We start from the raw sequence: 26,787 nt of genomic DNA on the forward strand, positions 1-26,787 counted from the left end.
AGTAACAAACGGTCCTCTACCAGAAACCATTCTACTAGATTGAGGTCTCAACAAAATAAAATATATTTTATTTTCCAATTCCTTTCGGTAATTATACTAATATAGAATATTATTTTCATTTAGTTATTATTTTATCATTTGACTCGAGGCCTTTGTATACTTCATAGTAAACGTTTATTAGTGGAATATTAGAAAAGAAAATGAGACATTGGTCACTGCATCGACGTCAGCGCAGACAGCTCCGCGCACTCGCTCAGACCATGACGTCACTTCATCTCAGTTCTCTACTACAAGTGACACACTCAGTAGGGGTATAAGTCGTGAGGGTAGTTGTGCAAAAATTTTGTCCTGAATACGTCATGTTTTCGGTAAGTAATACATAAATATTGAGTGATATTAAATGCCCCGTGTTCATGAGCTGTTCTACTTTGGATTGCAAGAGGAAAATTATATAAAAATAACAGAGGAAGAATATATTTTAAATTAAAGATTGTGTTTACACTCGAAGTTTCCGCCTTGTGGACAGCAAAGGTCGTGGACCTGGACTTTGTGGGTAATTACAACATGGGTTATTTGGTAGAAATCATGTTTAATATAGTTATGAGTTCATATACAGAATACAAAAGAATTGACTGAGTACGCAAACGAAGAGTTCATGAAAGTTTGTATGATGCCTCTGGGGCGGGGATTTAAAAGGTATTCTGTTACATTTAAGAACTTTGGGATAGATTGTGCAGTCATAACTTTAGCAGAGGTCTGTGCACAGTGTACACGCCTGTCATGTTTTGGTACTATGGTTATGTAAGGAATCATGTCTAGTTTGGCGTTGACAGTATTGTAGTGTTCCTCAGATCTGCACCCCGCCGGATGCTTGTGGGTAGGCATGAGCGTCCCAATCGAATCCAGTGTTCGTTTTGTGTATTCCATTTAGATAGAAGTCGTAGCCAATCACATATCCTCCGTCACATTTGACAAATTATTGTTACAATGTATAGTTTACAGTGTTGTTAAACGTAGACTAAAGTATTTCCTTAGGATGTAAGGTATGATATGATTTCTGGTGATTTCTTGCCCAGATATCAAAATCGTTGGAACGTTTTGAGACTATCCCAGCTGCACGCGTTGTACGCTCAGCATAGCGTTTCATGTGGAAGACACTGGACTACTTGACCGCCCGGAACAGTTTCCCACTCGTCCGAATGAGTGGGTAAGTGGGTTATGGAAAATCTAAACTCCTTTGTTTTAATAATAATAATAACAAGTTTATTTGGCATTGAATAAATATACATGAAGTGCAGATAATGAAAATAATACATGGTTCGAAATAACAATTACAATTGCCGATGATAAAAAAAAAACATGTAAGTTTATTTACATTGTAGTCCTCTGAAGTTGTTTCACCTTGTATTTCAAACACTGAAATGGCAAGGTAGTGTGGTCAGTGGATATTGTAGTTTAACGAGTTTCCGTGTTAATAATATAGGGAAGATAAAACAAAATGTTAGTATTTCTTTGTGATGTAAGTTTTGTTCGCCAGTATTCATCTATATAATACCTAAACAAATTCTGCCTCCCCATAGCCATAGAACGCAAGCACGTGTTCAGAAAAAATAGCGCTTGGAAAATATATGTACAGTATATGTCACGGCTGATCATTTGGTTTAAAATATATTTCAACCTCGCTCGTTTATAGCCCTTAATTTTGTTGGATATGCAGGATATTTGGATTATTGTTTTAAATATAGATTCATTCAGAGCCAGAAGTTAGTGAAACAAAGTGGTTGGAGATGCTATCTCTGGAAAAGTTCTGGTGTTCGGGCGACCGTGACCAACGTCGCCCGTCTTATAATTTACACTCCTACACTGCCGTAAACAATGTAACAATGTGGCCTTTTTTTAAGGTTCCATATATAGACAGGCAATGCAAATGATGCACTTGCACACGAACATTAATTTCACTGGTAGAATTAAGAAGACTGATAAACATTGAATTACCGAGTTGGAAGGTGAATGTTTACAAAGTATTTTCTTTAAGGGAATTGGGGGCTTTGGCAGATCTCGTGGTTTGATATGAAATGGCATGACGTCGTGGAAACAATGTAAAAAAAATATGGCTGAAAAACTCGTATGCGTCAACGCCACGAATAGCCTAGATGTGCGCGCGTGTACGTACACACACACACACACAAATGACAGGAACGATCCTGGGACGAGTGACAAGAGGTCATGGAAAACAGTTTCTGAAGGATATCAAGACTTGTTATTATTTGTTTGTAAATTTTAGTTGTGCACACCTACGCGATATAGCAATAGAAAATTAATTATTAATTTTATCATAATACTTCAACGTAATTTGCGATTTACTTGGCGGGAATACATACATATACCAAACGCTCCCCCCTCCTTACAAAGGAGGTAGCAAAAAACAAAGTCATAGAAACCACTCCCACCCATTCCATCCCATACACTCCACCTCCCTCCACCCTCTTCCTCCTCTCTTATCTTGGCACCTGCTGGATGACGGGCCATCCCTGCATCTTGTCCACTGCCCTGGGTCAGAAGCAGTGTCGCAAGATACAGCACATCCACAGCAAGGCCGCTTCATTAAATCGGCCACACCCCTCTCCATCCCCTCATGCAGAAAAAGGAGAAGACAGGGAGAAATCCCTTTAGGCTGCGTCAATTTATTTCTGATACATACTCCCTCACCCCCCATCCCCCGCCCAATCCCCCTCATGCATTACAGCATCATCTATACACAGCCATTTTCCATTCACGCGTATCTTCTGTCCTCTCCCGTCCTTCCTCAACAGACATTCCCCTCTTTCCCATTGCCCGTTACCCCATCCATCTCGTCTTCCACCTCTGCCCTCCACACCTCTTTTACTAGGCTTTCATCGCTCTTTCCATGTGTCCAAACCACCCCAATACTCTTTCATCAACCTTATCTCCCAACTCCTTTTCCACCCCTGTTCTCCTCTTCACCTCATTTTCACTCCATCCAGCCTAGTAACCCCTATCATACTTCTCAGGCACCTCATCTCAAACACATTCAAAATCCTCTCTTCCATATGTTTCATGTTTCTACACCGTACAATACTGTCGGCACAATCATTCCATGCAATCTCCTCTTAGCATACATTCCCAGATCTCCATTTCTCATTACACTTTTTAGTCCCCCAAGGCATTTACTCGTTTCTCTCAATCTACATTATACCTCCACCCCCATTCCCCCCTTTCCCGCCACATTCGCACGCAAGTATCTACAACTGTCCACTTCCTCCAGTCTCTCTCCCTTGATACTCACTTCCAATCTGCTGCCACTTTCTCCCCTTGTACATCTCGTCACCTTTTACCTACATTAATCTTCAACTTCTTTCGCCCACCCTCCCATACTCTAATTTCCCATTTTTCTCAATTTTCTTTAACCATCTCCAATCCCTGATCCACCCTTGCATTTACCTCTCGTATCACCCCAACCATGAATTGAACAACCAGGGCTACATAAGACATCCCTGACAAAGTCCCAGCTTTACCTCAAACCACTCACTCTCTCCATTTCTAATCCTAACACAAGCTCTACTACTCTTGGCGGAAATCAATAAAAAAAAAAGTTGCTAAAACCAATTTACTAACGAACAAAGTCGCGGCGGTTGAATGATACGCCATGTTTGTTTTGCTGGATGCCGAGATCGAAGAAATGGAAGTATGGTAAATTTGTCAGTTCTAACCTAACCTAACGTACGTACGTAACCTAACGTATATTTAGTAATTCGGTACCTCAAATTCTAAAGATCATCCGGGTCGTCGTCGTCACGGATGCTGACGGCCTGATTATTATTGTACCTCGGGCAATTAACAGACGACGGCAGAACCCCATGATCTCTCGAAAAGTCCGAGATAGTCCTATTGTCTTTGTAACAGCGCTTATTAACGTTACCTGGAGTTGGAGAATACCCGGTCCACAACGTGAATGCCATCGTCTAACACAGTGTTTCTCAACCTTTTTTTTGTTCTGTGGCCCCTTTCGACACGATAAAAAACCTTGTGGCCCCCCATGCCAACTCCATCCATCCCTCATCTTGATCACCCAAAGAAGTGAAAATATCATGGACTCAAAACATTTCAGGCATGAATCAAATAACTATATTAGTTCGATTAATTTATTTGTTGAATACTATCAAAATGAATAAAGCAGGAATACATGTAGGCGAACTTGGCTCTTTTTTCAAAAGTTTCAGTGGGATCCCAGGGACTGATGCAGGGCTGCCAACTTATCGATATTTGGATATCAGAGAAATACGTAAATTACCTCTTTTTTTCTATATCAAGGCGGTTTCGAGTCTTTGACAGCAAGTGCATCACCCGACTGAAACCAGTCTCAACTAAGTACGACGTGGGAAAAGCAAGTAGAAGCAACTTCACTTCCTTCCAGAGCAGTGGGTACTTTTCATACACATCTTGATTTATCCACAGTTTATGGCGCCCTCCACGCTTGAACCTTGCTCGAGATGTTGATTATTCTGCAGTTCAGTGACACTTTCTTGTAGGGTAACATCAACTTCAGATGCATCAGCAATGAACGGGTCCACAAACCAGTCAGGCACGGCCATTTGAAGTAGGTCAGAAAAGCGAGTTTCCATATCATTATGCAACTGCTTCAAATGGTCGACATACACTGCTAGGTCAGCATCAAGCAGCTCGGTGGATATACTTGCTAAGGATGGAAACTGGGCAAACTCCCGTCTCCCAAGGTTCAGCCAGAACAGCTTGAGTTTCCCTATAAATGCAGTGATCGCCTCCTTGCATGAAAACAAGGTGGAGTCATTTCCTTGAAGCTCTTTGTTCAGAACATTTAGCTTTTCAAATATGTCTGACAGGTAGAGTATATTGCTCTTTGCATCAACAAGCTTTTGTCCGAGTTCCGTCTCACTAAAGAAGGAGATAACGCTGTCCCAAAGTGCAACAAAACGTTGCAAACAATTACCCTTAGACAGCCACCTTACTTCCATGTGCAACACAAGTCGTTCGAATTCTTCATTATTCTTCCCACATAGTTGCTGAAAAAGGCGATCCTGTAGAGCATTTTTTAAATCAAGTTTAGAGCTTTGATTACATGCCCAAATACTTCATGCAGACGTCCTGCTTTTTGGCGACCAGGTCCTGCCGGTGAACAACAGTGCACACAAACGACGTTGGGGACAGCTTTTTTCAAGTACGCACTGAATCTCCGATACCTTCCGATCATAGCAGCAGCGCCATCTGTCGCACAAGCCACGATGTTCTTGAGTGGAATGTGGTTTTCCTCAAAATATGCCTAAATTTTTTTGAAGATTGACTCGCCTTTAGTGTCAAAAATCAGTTTTTCATGTATTCCATCAACATCAAGGAACCTTGCGAATGCCACCAAAAGGGCAGAATTATCAGGTAAAGTAGCTTCGTCAGGGTGAAGCGAGAACTCATTCACCTACAGTTTTAAGATTGGATCTCAACATCAGCAGCCATTTCATCGATGCGTCGCGATACAGAAGAGTTGCTCAGCGGAATAACATTAGTGACTTCTTGTGGACTTTACTTCATGACTGTTGAAAGCACTATGACCACTTCCGCCATGATAGATTCACCAATAGTATGAGGTTTGCCTGCTTTTGCGATCAAATTGGATATCTTGTAAAAAGCCAGCATTCCTCTGTCTATTTTTGCCACTTTTTGGGTGAACATACGATTCACTGTCATCTTTCCTTGGAACTCTTTACGTAAATTCTTGAAAAACTCTAGCGGCTTGTCTTATCTTTATGCGCAGTCCCCAGGATTTTTTTTTTTTGTAGAAAAAAAAACAATCACAGGGAAAAGAAAACTCCAGATTGGCCCTGTCCTATCCCACCACTAAACAAATACCTCCACAAAAAGCCGCTTCTCAATACTAGGTACCTACACAGCGTGTAGAGCAGATGTTTGCAGTAGCAGAGCCGAGAGTCAAGTGTTTGTATTAGATCTGGCACGTATATATACTGTACAGTGTTTCCGGCGAAACCCTTTGTTGTGCCACTTTTATCTTGCGAACAGTGTTTCCGGCGGTACCATGTGTTGTGACGCTTTGTCATCTCTCGAGTCAACGCCGGAAGTCTGCTGCTGCAGCCTGTATGTGTGTGCGTGCTAACTCTGTGGCGCATCTATGCGGCTACACTGACACGAATCACACGCGATTGCTCACACGCTCAGTTGCATCGGTATACAGTATTCATGTGCCACCATTTATCCTCGCTAACTAACGAAATTCCTCTGTGGCTCCCCGTGACCCTCCATGGCCCCCGTTGAGAAACACTGGTCTAACAGACAGTGAATGTCTGGGCTGGACAAACGTTAGCATGGCGTCCGTACCGTATCCTAGCGGCTTCGTTCGTTAGTAGACATGCTTGTAGCAAGGTTTTTATTTATTTCCGCCAAGAAAATCGCATACCACATTCATGTATTTTGATTTACGAAATTAACAATTATTTTTCTATTGGTGTATCGCGTAGGTGTGCACAACTATATTAATACCTTTCTTAACGATTGCATCAATTTTTAGAGCAGTCAAAAAGAGGAAATAATTTTGAACAATTGTGTTTTTAAACACTTTCAGCTCAGAGTTGCATAATCCTTCAGTTCCCTCAAACATGTATTACAATTGGAAACTAGTATGTTATAACACATTTGTAAAAGATCACTGTTAACCCACTATCGGAGAAATAATAACGGAAAGTACAGAGAAACTGTATATTTCGACTACTCTCTGTAGTCCTCTTCAGCAGAAGAGGACTACAGAGAGTAGTCGAAATATACAGTTTCTCTGTACTTTCCGTTATTATTTCTCCGATAGTGGGTTAACAGTGATGTATTACAATGTATTAAACAAGTTTCCCAATCTAGTCTCGAACTCGCGCAGTGGTTTCTTCAGTTTCATATTTAAGAACAGAGTAAAACGAGAGAAACGTATTAAATCAAGAGAAAATATGCAAGGTACTAACGAAAAAAAATGTAAATGAATGACGTCATATAATCCGCACAGACTATCGACATGCTCCTTTACAACACGGGAGCCAAGGCTATGTACGCGTGGCAGGTGATCTTTGACTCCCCCCCCCACACACACACACACACCGACCTCATAACACAGATCGCGAAGATATTGTTACTATCGTGGCACAGAGTACGTTACGTTGCAACTCGCTCTAGTGACTTCCGTTTGTCTCCGTATATACAAGTAATACAAAAGTGACAAATCCGGGCAATGGTCTCTCTCTCTCTCTCTCTCTCTCTCTCTCTCTCTCTCTCTCTCTCTCTCTCTCTCTCTCTCTCCGGCGCTTGGCCTTCAAGCCAAAAATTCCATAAATCAACCAATCTCTCTCTCTCTCTCAGTAACGAATATGTCACAAAACACACCCAGTGCCTGCCAGACACTATGACACGCAAGTGTTTCTAGCTAGCCACCAACTAGCCTGTCTTGTGCCTCCCAGTTGATGCGACATTTCATTTAACTACTAGTTATCTCGACTCCGTCTAGCAGGTCTGCAAGCTCACGACAGGAGGCACTTAGCTGCAACAAGAATCGTCAGTCGTGTGGTGGGAGGTCATTCTAGGTAATTGGGTCACCGACCACTGTTATTCTCGTGGGATCCCAGTCACCAGTATATTTTTAATTCGTTTGTGTGTGTTGTGCATGCATGCCAGGGGAGGGGGTTCCATCTTTTCTTTCATTGCTCAAGCCTTGCCTTGAATTCTTTTATAGTGTTGGTTTGGGTTATATTTTTATCTGATTCCTCTCTCTCCTGATCTATCTGCTCGGCAATTTACCACTTTAGTTGCTGTGCCTTGCACTCTCCCAATCCTATGAACACACACACACATTATATATACGTGTATGTACGCATATATATATATAAATATATATATATATATATCAACCACAATTCACTTTAATTCAAAGCCATCAGCATCGAGCAACTCGAGGAGGCCAACATGCAGAAATTGAAACGTGGTACAGCCAAGGACTCGAACCTGCGTTAGCACGTGACAAATATTAGTGACTTAACCGATTGCGCCATATTCCCACACTCTTAATACTCTGCCCATCTCAGCTACGGCATCATAATATCTTGCTATCCTCCACATAGTTCTTCAAGTTTCGTGTGGGTTCCTCACTGCCTGACGACAGTAATAGTTGTCTCCCCGCAGTTCGGCCGCAATTGGCAGCTCAAGGTCACAAAGAAACCCCGCCTTAGTTCATTCCTTGAGGGGCCTCCGGGAAGAAGTTTCCAGAGATAGTGGGAGCTACGCGGTTACACAGACCGCGGGTTTGTTTGTGTACAAAGCATATACTGTACTATCAGTGTAACGTATAAATTATCAACATCTACATCGAAGCACACATCTGTGGAACATTTGCACAAATGCACATGACACACGCACAGTGGCACACAAAACAACCTAAATCACTATCCAAAGTAACACGGATGGGCTCCGCTCAATTTAGGATTTCCGCGGACTGCCGTAGACCTATGCCTTGGTACACAGCAAGAGTGATTTATGGGTCCAGTATGTCAGCGAAGGTGCTAAGTTTCTCCTCAACATCCTCATCACAAATTCGACACAAGATGTGAATCCATACCTCTACATCCTGTGCAATCCTCTTTCTTTACCTATGAATCTTTAAAAACTTCTCTTTATTTTAACCCCTGCCAGGCTGTTCTTCTAATTTGTGTACGCCCTTTCGGTAGAAAAAGAACTCAAAGAATGAATGCTTAAGTTGGAATGAGGGCGGTCTTTAAATAATACAAGACATCTGAAGGTGTGAAGGTACAAATAAACTAGTGTCATCTCCGTCTTTGCATTCGTCTTTTCATTAAATATTTTCTCAACCTTGAACTCCTCTTCGGCCATTATATTTAACCCAATAAACAGATGCAAATAATTATATATATATATAAAAAAGAGGCATGGTGGGGGACGTGGCATGGTCCAGAAAAAGTTAGACGAGCAAGTACAGTTGGGGGGAGGCACATCTTAAATTATAACAGGAAAAATGACAGTAAACTACAATCTAAGTAAAAAGTGAAAACAAAAGAACGCCCAGTCATCTGTTATCTAATAAGGTACTGGTAACTTCATAATATATTGAAAACTACCAACACTACATCAAAATATGTCTGAGGAAAAACGTTTAATTATGTGGCACCATTTGTGTGCAAAGGAAGAATGTTTCATCTACGCATCCTCCTTGTCCAGGGTTCTTTTTCGTCTCTCACAGAACATTTATATTCGTTGTGCAGCCACCTGGCTATTTTTAGCTTACGGTATTGCAAGGGACTGATGTGATTCTCAATAGATTTTTTAACGATTTGAAGGGGAGGAATGTCATCGAAAGGGAAACGTGTGTATGGCCTTAAGCATTCTTTCTGAGTATTCCTGGAGCAGCTAAGGAGTAAACTTGCATTGCAGTGTCATTTTGGTTTACAGTAATACAATTGGCCGATTGTGTCTGAAAGTTTTCATTGTCGCTTCTTTGAATGTTATTGTCAAGTATCATTATCCCATCAGGTTACGATATACATAGTGTAAGATGGTGAAGGTGTTAAGTTTTTTGTTTTTCCTTCTAAAAAAAAGTGCAAATTGCATGCAGGTCACATAATTTTCAAATCGGTTGGTTTTAGTAGTTGTATGTCACGTTATTCACATAGCTGTGCATTTTTTTTTTCTCAGAAATGCATATTTTAGATGCAGACAGCAGAACGTGTTCTGTATGTTTACATATCTTCGCGCGCGCGCGCGCATAAACACACACACACACACACACTAGCAAAACTTGAGCTACAGACACTAGAGCAAAGAAGACAGAGAGGAGATTTGATAACTATTTACAGAATCATGAAAGGCATAGAAATTATTGATAGAGAGGATCTAATAAAATGGGATGATAGAAATACAAGAGGACACGGAAAGGAAATCAAGGACAGCTATAGAAGAGATATGAAAAAGAACAGCTTTCCTCACAGAGTAATAGACATTTGGAACAAGTTAGATGAGAAAGTGGTGTGTGCAAAAACAATACATGAATTTAAAAATAGTTTAATTAAAATGAGATATGAAGACGGGACACACGAGCATAGCTCCCCTTCCCGTAAAATACAACTAGGTAAATACACACACACGCTCAGAGCTCTCATCTGGAAGGGTTAGTGTAATGGTATTTTTGTTCAGGACGCTTGGGTTATGGGGTGAGTGACAGGTAGAAATGCGGGATCGGGTCCAGCCGGCAGGTGTCGGAACTGTGCCCGGACAGACGCGACCTCCAGTCTCCTCCATTGACCGTAACGGAAGCCGGCTGGGACACAAATATTGTTGCTGCACTTGCCTGTAATTGCGGACGTTATAGCTAACCAATATAGTAGAAATAGTTTAACGACAGCCAGGATAAGAACTATTGTCTGAACGGTGCATTCAGAATTCAAATAAAGAAATATCGATATGGAGAGAGCAACGGTAATTATATTCAAGATATGACTCATTTAGTTTTATTTTAATTTTTGAGTAAACGAAAAAATTGCCTTCATTAAAATGGTCTGTTTAGGATGTCCGTGTTTGCAAGCTGTGTAATCATTCCTTCTAAACATTGTTCTCTAAAGTCATCTTGCACAACTTACACAGGTGAACGTTCACCACTCATAAAAAAAATCACTTATTAGATGCAGGGATACCACATCTGTTGATTGCAATCGTTATCCGCCGTAATAGAATCCATTGCGCGCTGATTTACATCGTGCAGACGGAGTAGATGTCGGCAATTCCCTTCCTTACGAGGTACCTCTAACATGCATTTGTATAACGTATACTTGGCTTCGTTTATGTATTTTGTAGTATTCTGTAGTGATCACTTCCGCCATCTTTACTGGTACTGCAGCTGTCGGTAACCGTTACTCTCGTAATGCAACGTCATGTCGGGTGAATTGCCATTTGTTATTTACATCATTAATAGATTGTAAATGCAGTATCCTTCAGACTTCCCGTTTATGTAAAATTTCTCTTTCATCAGACCTCTGCCACGTCACTGGCAATTATGTTTTCAGACGGCGCGTTCCCTCGTCACTGAGTTCGTGTTGGTTCCCCAGGCTGAATGAAATCACCAAATTGCAGAAATTAGAGAAGAATAAGTTTATTTGTTTTTCTCGCTAAGTATGGTGCTTCTATAATTAATAAGACATGACAAAGAATAAACAATTTGTTAGCAATGGAAGGAATCACAGCAGTAGAAATTGTACGTTGGTTTGCAGTGTCATTTCTTACCGGAGTAAGTTCGTAAATGTTCTTGATGTGAGAACAATGATGAAAGTTGCGTTAATTACGTGTTTGATCATGCAGCTGAGTTAGTGCAACAATTGACGATTTCAATGAAATAGTTGTTCAGTTTAGTAGTCAGTGCAGACACATGCACAAGATCAGTACAGCTTCGCCATCATGTTCACCCCACTATTTACCTGAACGCACTCCGTTATCAAGGATGGGAAATACTGCATCAGTCGGCAGCACCGGCACCACCTGGTTTCCCTCAACTCCACGTGACGAAGTTGAACGATATGTACGTATTTGTGGTGTCGACGCCCCTTCCTATCAATGCGCATCTTCGCAGAGCTTCGCACCGTGACGTTGGCGGCAACATTTTTGAAAATTGTGTTGTCAACGGCCGGAACAACGTTCACGCTGTACAGTTCGGCCAGACTACTCCCTTATTCATCCTTTTTTCATACTCCCTTCCCTAGATTACCTAGCTGTGTATAAACTGCATAGCTCGTAGCATTCGTTGACCACCAACACCACCTCTTCTTCCCTCCCCCACGTTCACGGTCGCGAGCATTGTGACGTCGACGTTAGTCTTCACCGTGCGTGAAAAAACATCTGCCGTGCCACGCGAATTCAAGACATTCTCAAAAACTGCTATAAAATTGTGAAGCGTGAACGCGTTTTCGCCAACAGATATTGCTACGTATAATGTATTTTGTCTTAAATATTAATCGATACTACCACTATTTGTGTGCACATTCTATGTGCATGCGTGTACACTACTAATATTACATTTGACTGCATAGAAATAGCAAATGTTGGCAACCTATTCGTTAGCTTTAACGATTTTGTAGCAGCCATGAGGACGCTTCTGATCTTGGGACAAATAAAATCTTATTTGGAAGACTATTTTTTGTACGGTGGCATGCTAGAATTTGGTTCCCGTTACCAAATAACACTTAATCGGCTGAAGGTCAAGTTACCTGCCTCTGCAGACACCTGCTTCACACGGGGCTGAATCTCGTCGAATGTGAATTTTAATAGCAAGAAAAGGGACTTCGCTTACATTTTTCTAGACATCCTTAAAGAGCAATGTGGAATAGATACACAAAACTTCATATCGAGATTTGGCGGAACATGTATTTTGATGAGTAAATGGACGCTTCTTGTCGGCTACACTGCTCTGATATGCGACATGTTTGGAATAGGGAGCGTGTAGAAGGGTGTGGCGGTTTTCCTTATAGCTTCCTGGTAGGGTGGACAAGGGGAGACCTTGAGATGGGGGTACGGATGCAGCGAGATTTAGGGAGAAGTGCTCTTGGTGATGTACGAGTAAATGTATTTTATTTATAATAGCACATACGATTGTATTTGCTTTAAGAGGTGGGACGATGCCAGATTACCACGACCAGTTTTTGTCGTGTGTGTGTATATATGTATATATATATACATACATATACATAAATTTAAGCCATGGGTGATGTAAATTAAATTATCATTTTATTAAGTGAATGATGGCCCAAACAACTGCAGCCTGGCCAGGAGCTGAAACAGATCACGAAGGCTTGATCCAACGAATCAAACGTTCCCCAGTTCTTTCACCTAACCGCATTTCTTTTATCTATATATATCACTCATGTTTCTACTGTGTGTGTGCCTTGAAGATGTTTTAATTAGCAAAAGAGCTCGATATGTAATCAGTTACTTTTCATGTTGATTTTATATATGTATATATATACATATATATATATAATGTAAAAATCAGGCTACAATGACTTAAGGTATCAAAGCATGCCGACAAGAGGTCTTGTAAACCACAGTAAGCCATGAAAAAACTAACCCCCCCCCAACAGGAAAAGGGAATAAATCAAATTATGTGTTATATAGGGTCGCCACAGTACCGACAGTGGGGTAAGTTCTTTTGTCTCACATTCTATCTTGGCTAGGGGCGATCTCGGTCACCCGATTCTTCCGCAATTAGTGATGGCAAAGGTCCCTTGGGAGAGCTCCGCCAGAAACCTTGGGCAACCAGAGTCCTTCTTCAGGAAGCCGGTGGTGCCTGGGTTCCTCCTGCGGCAAGGACGACGCCGCGGACCCGCCCCGGCCGTTCCTGACCTTTACGTACTGGGTTCTCAAGAGGGATTTACTCTCTCTCCTACCTTCCTTCCTTCCTTAAAGTTTGAGGCTGTCACCCGCCCGGACCTCAAGCTTGCAGCAGTCCGGAACCTCGGTTGAGTGGATGTCGTGTGATGTAAATCCATTTGAGTAGAGCTATGATGAGCCTACGCCAGGAGGCGCTGAGTAGCTGCGGCCGAAGACGTCACCTTTCCCCTATGCGCTTGGATTGTTGGGGCAGGTAAAACTCACTGGGGAATCGGATAGGCGTGCAGTATTCGAACCCACAACTAAGCGAATGCAAATTGGATGTGATGACAACTAAAGAAACTAGTGAAGCAAAGAATGGTTGAGCAGTGGGCGGAGGTTTTGAAATAGAGTGAAAGGTCAGCGCAGCAGTAGTCCGTATGTGGGTGTGTTGTTATTTTACCTTTGTTTTTGAAATGAGGCCAAGATCTCTCCCTCTCTCTCCTGCAGAGGGTCGAACTTGAGTGATCGAATCATCTCCACCCTACTCCCTTGTTTATTCCAACGTCTTTCTTGCGCATGCGCTTGTTAAGCAGTCATCTGGCCTTGTCCAGTGCACAACCCGCAAACCACAAGTTACCATGTGCGTGGAAGTAGTAGAAGACGTGAATGCAGTGTGTCTTTGTGCTTGGCTGGTTCTGTATTTGCTCGCAGGTGTTGACCCAAGGCTATGATCGTACTGGAGACAGAAAAAGCTGGGGAGAAGGTGGTATGAAACTGAAGAGGTTGGCGGCGCTGGCTGGCCATGGTGCTCCCCTTTCCTTTCTCTCTTTCTCTAATTACAATCTAAAAGTGCTACAGTAATTGTAGCTCACATTTGTTGAACATCATTCATCCTCTGTTAGATATTTATTTGCTTCTTAAAGCATTCTTGTAGAGCATCATCCTTCGTCACTCTTCATTAGTGTATTGGCATGGATGGGCTTCGTTTGCCCAGACATCCCCATTGTTGCAATATCAGTGAGCATCTCACTGCGCTTGTCACAAACTGCTGGCAGTCCGCTAGGAAACGAGAAATCTGGCGCCTGTGCCGTATTTTTTCGCATAGGAAAGCAGGCAATTTTGATGCTGTTATCAGTTTGGAATAGGGTGACAGCTTAGTAAGGTCGGTAACTTAAGCGGAGTCCGTGATTAGTCATGATAAGCGTCATTTCGTATTGTTTGTCAGTGACGATGTGAGGACTGGTCGTGAGGACTACTAACAATATAGTATAGGTGAGATTTATGCAGAGGAGGGAGGAGTGGAGTAGGGGTGTGTGTTAGTGATATTTTGACGCAGCCCGAAGGGGTTTCTCCACATCTTCTCTTTTGCTGCATAAGGGAACGGAGGAGTTGGGGATCGCCGATTAAATGAAGCGGCCTTGTTGTGGATGTGTTGTGTTTTACTGCATTGCTTCTGACCCAGTGCAGTGGGCGGGATACAGGGATGACCCGTCATCTAAGAGGAGCTAAGATGAGTGGGGAAATGGTGGATGGAAGTGGAATGTGTGGGAGTATGCCTTTGACTCGGCTACCTTCCTTGTAAGGAGAGAAAGCATGGTGTGTGTAAAATATATATATATATATATATATATATATATATATATATATATATATATATATATATATACACATAAACATGCATGCGAAAATGATCTTCCATTCCTCTATTTCCCCATTGTTGTCCAGATGTCATGTGTTACACAACAGAAATCTTGCGATCGTGAACGTCTTATCAAAAGATAAACCTTTTTACAAGGATGTTATATCTAGCTTCGATTATCACACCCTCGAATGGAGTGTTGGCTATAAATTGTATGTAGTCATTATTTTCGGTTGTTGGTGACATCCCTGTGGACCCTCCATCTCAATTTGTGTGTGTAATGTCTCCCCCTTTCTATCCGCATTACACACACATTATATAGTCACACCATTACTCATACGTCGGACCATATATGAGCGTTATGCTCCCATCTAGGAGGGTAAAAGCTGTCGATCATGAGTTCAGCATGTAATCTAAAAACACGATGAATTACGCACGCACGCAATTCTCAACCCCTCCCCTTCCCATCCCACCCCATATACTGTACAGTACTGTATATCAGAGCCACCAACCGACCCAACCCCATTTCACTCCACTTTTTGTTCACCCGTTCAACCCTCCCCAACCCAGTTCCTTTGCAATGTTCTAGCCTAAATACTTAGAGAACCTGAGGTCACCAACCATCTTAGTTTACTGTTGAGCAAGTGCCTTTCAACCTTTGCCTTCATGCGCAAGCCTTTGCCAACCTTTGGGTTTGGGACGCCATTGTAGTTCATTTCGCAATCTCCGCGCTGCAACATCTGGCAGCTTATAGTCATCGAAGCACGACTCTTGCTTTATTTTGGGTGTAATAAATAATGTATGTTTGTTTATTTGTTCATTCATTCCGTACCCCATGGTACTGCTGGTTGGGGAATCGCTGTTCAATGTCGACAATTATGTTAAAAGAAAACCACCTTTGTTAATATAGAAATTTGCATGTGTTGTTTTAGTTGCTACATATGTTATTAAAGTAATATCTCAGACTTTTTCCCCGATGAGCCTCCAAGTTTTATATATTACCAATGGCGCTACCAGGACTTTTTTCCCGAAACGTAGTCAATGGAATCAAATAGGAAAATAGACAAATAAAATGTTACATTTATTCAATATTGTATTTATGTTAATGCTTGCATAAGACAAATACTAAAAAATATTGATATTATAATAAAAATAGAGAGCCCAATAACAGCCAACCCAAGTAATTTATAAAGTATAATTTAATCCCTCCCCCCCAGGATAACAAAGACAAGAACGTGTTTCGCACTCTCTCAAGTTGTGCACTAATCACCACATAAGTAAAATTAAGTAATTTACAAAACACAAAGCACCCAGACAGCAAGCAAGCTAGAAAACAGTGTCTGGTTTTTCACACGAAAAGGAATCAAATCATTCGGGAAATAAATATTTTTCTATATTTACCAACATAAAAATTTCAAGTAGCTCATTTGACAGCAAAGAGCATGATCGAGTAATATGATTTTCAATTTACTGAATGCACTTTCACAACTGACTTGTGAACAAGGTCGAGTATACAGATACAAGGAATGCACAATCAGGATACGGAAACAGCAAAGCAGGATAGCGTAATTAAATGAAGTTCAAATGCAGTAGGAAGAATATCATATTCAAAATAAACGATGACGGAATTCAAACGCAAAGATCAAAACTAGTAATTCTTCTCTTAATTATTGCATATATTGTATACGTAACTCTCCTTTATTGTATATGTAATACTCATTATACATGTAGTACGTAATCTCAATATATATTTATTGTAAATGTTTGTATTATACATGTAGTACGTAATCTCAATATATATTTATTGTAAATGTTTGTATAAGTAAGCCTATGTAGTCTTTACATATACAATAAAGAAGAGTCACGTATACAATAAATATATGCAATAAGTAAAGAAAGGAATGACTACAAAACAAAGAGTAGGATGGAAATTGCAGACTAATTTCAAACGTAGTCAAATTGCGAAATGCAGTATAATTTAAATCCAACGCTAGAATTAAGATATCACGTGTTGGATGATATGAATATATGAATTTCAAACTTGGACCAAAATAAAGTAGGATGAAAAATGGCAGACGAATTCGAAACGCTCGTCAACTTGCCAAAAACAGTATATATTTATTGTTTAAATCAAACGCAAGAATGAAACTGATAGACGAATTCCAAACCAGTCATGTTGCCAAGTATAGTATATATTTAAATCAAACGCAAGAATGAAAATATGTGTTGGATGATAAATATATGAAATTCAAATATTAAAGGAGAATGGAGATTGAATTCAAAGTGTGCTATGACAATCTATAAATAAAATTCAAAAGTTGGGATCAAAACAAAAGAGTATGATAAAGATGACAAGAATCCCAAACGCTGTAGTCAATTTCCAAATGCAGTACGCGTATGAAAACGTTTGGATGTCTTGCGTTGGATGACATACATAGATATTATATGAAATTCAAGTGCTGGAGTAGTATGAAAATTAGAATGAAAATGTAGGATGAAAACCTGTAGACAGAATTCAAACTCTGGAACCAAAGGAAAGGTACAATGAAAATTACAGTTATTTCAGACTAGTCAAATTGCCAAATACAGTGTACATATTAATGAGAGGCTAGAATTAAAACGTGTTGGATTTCATGAATATATGAAATACTAATGTATGATGAAGTTTAAATTCAAAGTGGATGATGGCAACCTATGGATCAAACCAAAGAGTAGGATGAAAATGACGGACAAATTATAGTATCAAAGAAACGTACATAATATTTGTATTTATTATATATATTTATATATATATATATTATATATATATATATATATATATATATATTTCAAATCAAGTAACGTAGGTGTCGTAACACACGGATAAAATAAAACTTAAACCCACTCTCGGAGAAAGATAAGCTGAGATACAGAGTAAAAACGTATATTTCGACCACTGACTGGTCCTCTTCAGCTGCTGAAGAGGACCACAGTCAGTGGTCGAAATATACGTTTTTACTCTGTATCTCAGCTTATCTTTCTCCGAGAGTGGGTTTAAGTTTTATATATATATATACATATACATATATATATATCGGCTATTTCTAAAGTGGTAGACCATCATTTTGTGGACATTAAGCAAAGAGTAAAGCGGCCAAATATATATTATGTTCGTTGGAATGCGGTGAAATCCTCTTTCTCGTGTTTATATAAAAACCTTTGGTGTTTCTTACAGGGTAAGCGTAGATGTAATAAAGATTAATAAACAAACTTGAAGCTACGCGCATTACCTCCATGATGTCAATATGGCTGACGCAATCGTCGATTGAAATAGTGAAGGAGGGGGAGGGGGATCGTGTCTTAGTTTTGTGATATCACGTGTAACCCTAGAGTAGGTGAATAGAATTGCTTAGTAATAATGCTTATCGCCGCTGTGGTTTGAATATGTGGTGATGGGGATGGCAGTTGCCAGCTGTGGTGCCGCTAGTGTATACGAGTTTTTCCTCCGCAACTTTGAAATCGTAAATTTCAATCTCTCTCTCTCTTTGTTCAGAGAGTTATGGTGTGAAGTACTACAATAATTGCAAGTAACTGTTGAATATCATTCATTCTCAGTTGAATATTAATTTGCCTCGTGCATTGTTGTGGAACATCATCACCCTTCGGTACTGTTTAGTCGTGTGTCGAGTGTCGACATGGATGGGCCTTGTTTACCCTGACATCTCTTCTCCATTGTTTTAGTATCAAAGAACATCTCGCTGCAATTGTCACAAATTCCTGGCAGTTCGCTAGGAGAGGAGCGAAGCGAGAAGGTAGATATAATATTTTCAGAATCATATTGCATCTAAGTTTTTGTAAGACGCGAGTAGCTTTTTGCAGAACATTTTGTAGGCTATGTTCACTGTAGGGTGACGACGTTCATTAGCGTTCAGGCGCGAAACAGCAGAGTACGAACAGCGTGGCTGTAAGCAACCGACGCCTGGAAACTGCCGAGCCAAGTTTGTTTCGAATCGAGCATCTTCTGCTCAGAAAACGATTTTCTCGACCAACTGAGCTGCCTCACCCACATAGATGGACTTTATTATAATTCTGCCTTGTTTTACCCAAATATGGATTGTGGTATATTTCGGTCTTGTTTTATTTTGCACAGTTTGACCTTTGACCCTTAACCTCTCCTCATACCCAAGCAGGCATTCAACTTCCTTTCTCTTCTAACTCCATAAGTCGTGACCCTCCCCACACACACACACACAATGAACTTTCTCCTTTTACCTCCACACTCTTGCTACATTCCACTGGCTTTTCCATTTGCTTGCCATGCCCCCCACCCCAGTGACTCATCTTAATAATAATGTAGTAAGCTATGAATAAAAGGTTGTTTAAAAAAATATCAAATAACTTTATGGATAGGGAAGTAAGGGACCTGGAACTGTCTACTGCAGACTTTATGGTCGTTTGCAGTCTCCTTCACTCTTAAGTTATTCTATGCCTCCCATCTGTTTTCAACACATTTCATCTTAAGTCATGACATTTTTTCCGTGTTTTTTTTTTTTTTTTTTTTTTTTTTTTTTTTTTTTTTCTCCCCTCCTCATTCGTCCTCCATTTTGTGTGTTGACCACCTGTTCCCCCCCCCACGATTGCGGGACTTGTTGATGACCCAAGGACTATTGGCAGTTACCGTTGGGCCTTGTGTTCTAGGCGAGATAAACTTGAGGCAACAGGGATTGAGTGCCTATGCTGCAGACTCATCCTTGTACACACACACACACCTACACCTTTTTTACACCTCGTGGCACAGTGGTTATAGTTCCCAGCTTTCACTATGGCGGTCCAGGTTCAGATCCCGCCCAGGGCTGAAATAATTTCAGTATCGCTGCACTACGAATTGTTACTCCAACTCTTGTGGGAGGGTGAGTTTGGGGTGTGTGTGCATGTAACATCACAGCATTACCCATAGATCAGTCATATATGAGCTCTCTTCTGGGAGGGAAATAGCTGTCAATCATGAGCCCAACACACACACACACAACACACTTGAGAGAGAGAGTTCTTCCCCCCATGCTCTAACTTTCCACCACTTGCCCAACATCTCCCCCCCTTCATAGCAGTCAACCCTCACACCCACCCTGCCTCATGCTCTGAGAACTTCCTCCAGCATAGTAGTTCCAGAATATTTCCCAAAGTAGAAGACCCCAGACATCCTTCCTGTATAGCCCTTTTCCCCACATACAGTATCTCCCACCCACCCTGGACAACTTCCACGGCATAACCCTTCATGTACCCATCCACTGGATGCCTTTTTCACGTAGTTCACCTACCCAGGATATTTTTGCCCTGGACTTCAGGAAATTAAAAAGTCCTTGTTCAGTGTATATGATAATTTTTTTTAAACTAAATCCTATTTTGTTTTACAGGTTGGCTCAATGTGGTCCTTATTACTACTAGTTATGGGGATGGTGAGGGCAGCTGACCTGCCACTGCCACCTGTGATAGAACCTCCTCAGACAACACCCCCTATTAATCCCACATCTGTTGTCACCTTCTACAACACACATACCATGCCACCCACAGAAGGAGAAGTACAAGTAAGGGTTCAGTAATTTATAAAATATAACTTCATTTATTTATTTCTTACAGGACTTGTGATAAGTGTTACCATGGATGTTGTCACCTTTCTCTCACTGCAGTCCATCATTACATTGTCCATGGATTAGCACAGTGATACTTCCTTTCCACCAATATCCCATTCTTCCTATTTCCCCTCCATGCAGTTGAAATCCTCCATTTGTACCACACTCACTTCTCACAACTGTTTTCTTCAACTGTGATCCCATGCCAATCAATATCTCATAGTAATCTCTTGGCTCTGGCTAACTTGAAATGGAAGAGCCACGTCACTTGAACATTATCAGTGACACTTCTTATGCCAGACAACCATGAATTGATGAACCATCTAGCAGTCAAATTGAATTGCTAACCTCTGCCACTGGGTAAACAATAAGTAAATAATAATAAAAATAAATATTATAAAATAAATCCAGAAATTGTGGGTCACACATTTGATATGTGTGTGTCCTTCAGTCCATAGATCAAGGACCATGTATGGAAAGCAAAGAAAAGAAATTGAACAAGATTAAACTTGGTGGCAAACATAGGATTGTACCAGCAGAAGGAAAAACCCTCATTAGTTAAGAAAAGAGAAGTAAAGCATAAGATAAAGGAGGCAAAGAGGAGAGCAGATGTGAAATGGGGTAAGAGTATAACAGAAAATTTTGAAAGTAATAAAAATATATTTTGGAAAGAAATTAAAAGAGGAAGAGGAGGCGAATCAAGTAGAGAAGAAAAGGTAAAAGGTGGAGATGGAGAGACAATAATGGAAGAGACAGCAATAAGAGGAAGATGGGCAAAGTATTCTAGGGAGTTTCTAAATGTGAAGGAGGATAAAGAGGGAAAGGTATAAGAAAATGACAGTGATGAGTGAGGAAAATTGAAGAGAAAGGAAAGATTAGGCAACGGCAGTTGTTAAGGTGCTGAGAGCGAGTAAGGCACCTGGGTTGGATGAGTGTCATGCAGAATGACTATAAAAGGAGATACAGTGATGGTGGACTGCCTAGTAAGGTTATTTAATGTTTGTTTAAGAGAGGGTAAAGTGCCAGGGGATTAGAGATGTACCTACAGTGGCCGCGAAAAGTTTAGGCGCAAAATTATAGGCTCCCCAACTTTCAGCTAAACTCAAAACATGCGAAAAATACAACTTTCCACCCAAACTTTTCGTTATTTTTAAATGCTAGCGTTTGTACCCGTATTTAGCCGAAACAATACGCACTACTTAGCAACTCTGTTTAGGTGCACTCGATGTCACATGGAGTCAGTTTCTAAACATCTCTCATGGGGAGTAGTCTATTTTTTGCGGTGGTCTCTGTTTTTGTGCCTTGATATCTCCGTAATGGGAAGTGGTAAAGAGCTGGGAAGAGACACAGTTGTTACAATCATAACCCTCTATAAGGAGGGTTATAAGTGTAAAGATATTGCTACTCGTGTGGGAATTGGAGTGTGTCAAGTGCAAAAGTAGACCAAGAAATTTCGAGACGGAGGAAGTAACATCATTCCTACTCCAAATCATCGCTCTGGTCGGCCAAGGAAGATATCAAATCGTACTTCTACGGTTATTAGGAGGCAGTTAGATAAAGATCCAACGCTCACAGCTCGAAAACTGAAAGAAAATAACCCTGCACTGCTGCATGATGTGTCTGTAAGATGTATTTCTGATCATTTAGCCAAAGATTTACAATACCGTAGTTGCTGTGCTAAAGTTCTTCCCCTCCAAAGTGCAAAAAACATACGTGATCGCATAGCATTTTGCAAGAAATATAAGGACTGGTCCTTAGAAGACTGGGAACGAGTATTGTGGAGTGATGAGTCAACGTTTGTGGTGTCGTCGGGCTGCAGGTCGAAGCGTGTGAGGCGCCCCAGGGGGTCTGACCCTAATGACCCTTGCTATACAGCTAAAGTGGTGAAACATGCTGCAAGTGTTATGGTGTGGGGATGCTTTGCATTTGGTGGAGTTGGCAATTTAGTGTTTCTTGCACAAAATGAGTGTAAATCAGCACACTTATTTCGAGTTATTGTGTGATAACCTGCCTGAAAGTTTTGAAAAGTGCAATGCTAGTTGGTTTATGCAGGACGGAGCTCCTGCTCACACAGCTCGGTCTGTTACCCAATGGTTAGAAGACTGTGGTGTTGATTACTTCAAAAAATGGCCTGGAAATTCTCCAGACCTAAATCCCATTGAGCACGTATGGCATATAATTAAAAAACAGCTAAGCTAAAAACAGAAATACAGAGGGTAAAGTGCCAGGGGATTAGAGATGTACCTATATACTGTAGTTCCACTTTACAAGGGAAAAGGGGACAAGTGTGTGTGCAGTAGTTTCAGAGGGATCAGTTAGTTGAGTGTAGTTGGGAAGGTTTGAGGGAGGGTTTTGAATGAGAGTATTAGGAGAGGAACAGTGGGTTTAGGAGAGGTAGGGGTTGTGTAGATCAGATTTTTTGTGGTAAGACAGATATGATTTTTTTTTTTTTTTTTTTTTTTTTTATTTTAAGCTTATGACAAGGTAGACAGGAAAACACTGTGGGAGGTGTTGCAGATATATGGGATAGGAGAAAGGCTGTTCAGAGCAATCAAGATTTTTTACGAGAGTAGTAAAGGTGGGACTTTGCCAGGGATGTGTTATGTCACCTTGGCTGTTCAATATACATGGATGGGGTGGTGTGAGAGGTAAGTGCAATGGTAATGGGTCAGAGATTGGAAATGATTAAAGGAAATAGGGAAAAGTGGGAGGTGAGCCAGTTGTTTGCTGACAACACTGTGCTTGTGGCGCGATCAGAGGAGGGATTGAGGAAGTTAATGACAGAGTTTGGGAAGGTGTGCAAAAGAAGGAAGTTGAAAATAAATGTGGGTATAAGTAAGGTGATGAGATGTACAAGGGGAGAAAGTGGCAGCAGACTGGAAGTGAGTATTAAGGGAGAGATTGGAGGAAGTGGATAGCTTTAGATACTTTGGTGCGAATGTGGTAGGAAAGGGAGGAGTGGAAGTGAAAGTAGAATGTAGATTGAGAGAAGAAACAAGTAAATGCCTTGGGGGGGATTAAAAAGTGTAATGAGAAATAGGTATTTGGGAATGGATGCTAAGAGGAGATTGTATGAAGGAGTGATTGTGCTGACAGCACTATGGGGCAGCATGGAACATAAGAGAGGAGAGTTTGAGGTGAGGTGCCTGAGAAGTGTGATAGGGGTTACTAGGCTGGATAGAGTGAGAAATGAGGAGGTGAGGAGGAGAACAGGGGTGGAAATGGAGTTGGGAGATTGGGGTCACATAAAGAATTGTCACCCCAGAATGCCCACATGAAGATTCCTCACCCCATGGAAAGCAGAGGGGAAAAGTGTGAACATGAGGGGGCGACCAAGGATGAGATGGATGGATGGGGTAAAAGGGACATTGGGAAAGAGGAGAATGTTGAGAAAAGGAGAAGACAAAAGATATTGTGTGTGGATGATGCTGTGATGCATGAAAGGGAATGGGTGAGGGAGTATGTGTAGAAATAATGTGATGCAGACCAAAGTGATTTGATTTTTTTTTTTTCATGATGGGATAGAGAGGGGGTCACTTTTTTTTTCTTCTTCTTCTTCTTCTTCTTCTTCTTCTTCTTCTTCTTCTTCTTCTTCTTCTTCTTCTCCTTCTCCTCCTCCTCCTCCTCCTCCTCCTCTCCATGATGGGATAGAGAGGGGGCACCTTTTATTTTTTTATTATTATTATTATTTTTTTTTTCTTTCTTTTCTTTCTTTTTCCCATGATGGGATAGAGAGGGGGTCACCGATTTAATTAAGTAGCCCTGCTGTGGATGTGCTTTCTTGCGACGCTGGGCCACTGACCAGGGCAGTGGACGAGATGCAGGGATGACCTGTCATCCATGATGTGCCAAGATAAGAGGGATGGGAGGGGAGTTTTTTCCTTCTTCTTTCTAGCTCCCTTCTACTTCTTTTTTCTAGCTCCCTTGTAAGGGGGAAAAAGACTTCACAGTACAGGTAACTCTAGAGTTTTGCCATTCACCACCAGTTTTTCTACATTCTTGCCAAACCTCTCTTTTGGTAAGGTATTTTAGACACAGGGTGACTATTGCATAGCTTCTATTAAAATTGCATCTTATACACTGATGGGTGTTTGTGTGTGTGGGGATATACATTTTCCATGAAAATGATAGGAATCCTACTCATCCATCTCAATACATCACACAAATGTAACTAGTCAACAAAATTACCCCTGCAACATACATCTCAGGCATATGCAACAACCTACCACTTGCACTACACAGCACACCCTTACAAAAATATGTTCACATTTAGCTCACAAAACAAGCATTACAATAAAACCACCAAACATCTTACTCCTTGAAAACCCTCCAGACAGTAGCCTCATATCTGTATCCTTTACCAAATATGTCCACAGATATTTCACCATAAAAATTTGATCTATGGGACCAGTGTTGGTGGTTCTGCAAAGTGTGTGGTGGGGAGAATCATTTATCTTATACCCATTTTCAAAACCCATCAGCCCAACCCCCTCACATCCATCTCAAGGTGCATCTTCTACCTCTACTTAATAGGCCTAAGATCTCACTGTCAACTTCAACTGTATTTCCACCACTATTTCACAAGGAGAGCTGACAAATGGGCCCACTACCCTCTTACTTCCAGTTGGTGACAGTCTTAAACCAGTTAATACAAAAGACAAAATTCCCAAAAAAAATCCCAGAGAATGAGAACCTGAGGGACTGCCACCTGCTTTTGGGCAATAAGCTTGTAGTTGGTAAAATTGGAGGCAGCAATAATTATCAATATTTACATATGGTCTTTTTTAATGTACTGTATGTATGAATTTACTATACAAGCATGTATATAATTTATTTTACTTTTTTTGCCACAGTCAACAACAGTGATCAACAGGAGATACAGCTCCATAAAGTACAAGAAACCTGATTACATTACAACAGCCCACCAAGATCCAGACTTGTTTTACTGGAGAACAGATGTCAAAACTCAATCTGTGAGTACAACCAACATCACAGAGCTGCAGACAAGCATGAGGACAACTGCCACAGTGACTACTCATTATCAGGAAATTGAGTACCCACACCCTACTGTCATCTATACTGACAAGCAAAATATGACTCACACTTTCATCACCAACAACTTCCTACCCTTTCCTTGAAGTTGTCATTTGTTGTAGGTACAGGTAAAGATAGCTGTACAACATGGGTGGTAGGTAGGTATTTGTAAAGTGACAAATCATATTACCATGACTCATTTCATATTGAATCATTAGTCAAGCTTGTGATACTGTCAACTTTTGTTTCTAAGTAGTGTTTGTGTTTTTGTATGGGGAAGCACAAAAAATATGCTGTTTTCTCCTTCCCTTTTTTTTTTTTTTTTTTTTTTTATATATTACTTCATTCTTTGATTTTTATATAAGAAGTATACATTCCTCTTTGGCTTTGTTCTTTCAAGTATAGATTGAAGGTTGACTTGGTGTATGTGTTCCACATGTTACAATAGTTCAGTGGTTATATTCATGACATGCTTGTCTGTTGAAATTTATGGTTTAAAAGTTGTATCCTTGCCAGTATGGATATCATCAAAATTAAGGAATTTGTAATCAAACTATGGCTGTGTAAGACTAGGCTATTCATTTGTAAATGCAAATTATTTTGATACTCTTGAATTTCTTACATTAATAGATTAGTTTGAATTATAACATATGACAGTCCTCACTTAATTGTGGGGTTCGAATCCTGCATTTCTATCTGATTGCCAGCAATGACTGTTACCTGTCCCAACAGTCCTTTGTACATATGACAAAGGTGATGTCTTTGGCTGCAGCTATAAGCTTCCTGGCATAGACTTCTCACCAACAACTCAGTCCTTTTGTGATGCATGGCAGTGCTTTCAGAAAAAAAAATTATATCTTTATCAATACTCTTTTAAGTAAATATCACAACTTTGTCTTTTTCCTTATTTATGAGTGCTTTTTTGTTAATAGTTGTAATGTCAGGATTTTTCATTAATACCAAGTAATCATTGTTACATTTCATTGAATCTGCCATTCTGAAACACGATACTTTTTATATTATGCAACTTCCATTATGTATAGTTTTCATTATTTTTCATATTTGTAATAACATTTGTAGATATTAAAATTTATAGCCCAACAA

At 40.5% G+C, this 26,787-nt stretch overlaps 1 protein-coding gene across 2 annotated transcripts; it reads left to right on the forward strand.

Moving 5' to 3' along the window:
• Positions 1-252: 252 nt before the first annotated feature.
• On the forward strand, positions 253-26,787 carry LOC143028342 (uncharacterized). 2 transcript variants are annotated; one of them, XM_076190281.1, is made up of 3 exons: positions 253-368; positions 20,434-20,604; positions 25,503-26,787. In XM_076190281.1, the coding sequence occupies exons 1-3, from the start codon at positions 360-362 to the stop codon at positions 25,785-25,787; spliced, it is 465 nt and encodes a 154-aa protein (XP_076046396.1). In that variant the 5' UTR covers positions 253-359; the 3' UTR covers positions 25,788-26,787. The 2 variants fall into 2 exon arrangements, with proteins under 2 accessions (XP_076046396.1, XP_076046397.1); XM_076190282.1 differs by lacking the exon at positions 253-368 and adding an exon at positions 18,695-18,831.

This window comes from Oratosquilla oratoria, chromosome 9 (genome assembly GCF_046742065.1).
Source record: "Oratosquilla oratoria isolate Oo_2021 chromosome 9, ASM4674206v1, whole genome shotgun sequence".
Lineage (NCBI taxonomy): Eukaryota > Metazoa > Arthropoda > Malacostraca > Stomatopoda > Squillidae > Oratosquilla > Oratosquilla oratoria.

What these genes read in the sequence shown, in the direction of transcription:
- LOC143028342 (XM_076190281.1), top strand. An exon ending in CCACAGAAGGAGAAGTACAA is followed by an intron (nt 20,605 to 25,502) that starts GTAAGGGTTCAG and finishes TTTTTGCCACAG; the next exon opens with TCAACAACAGTGATCAACAG.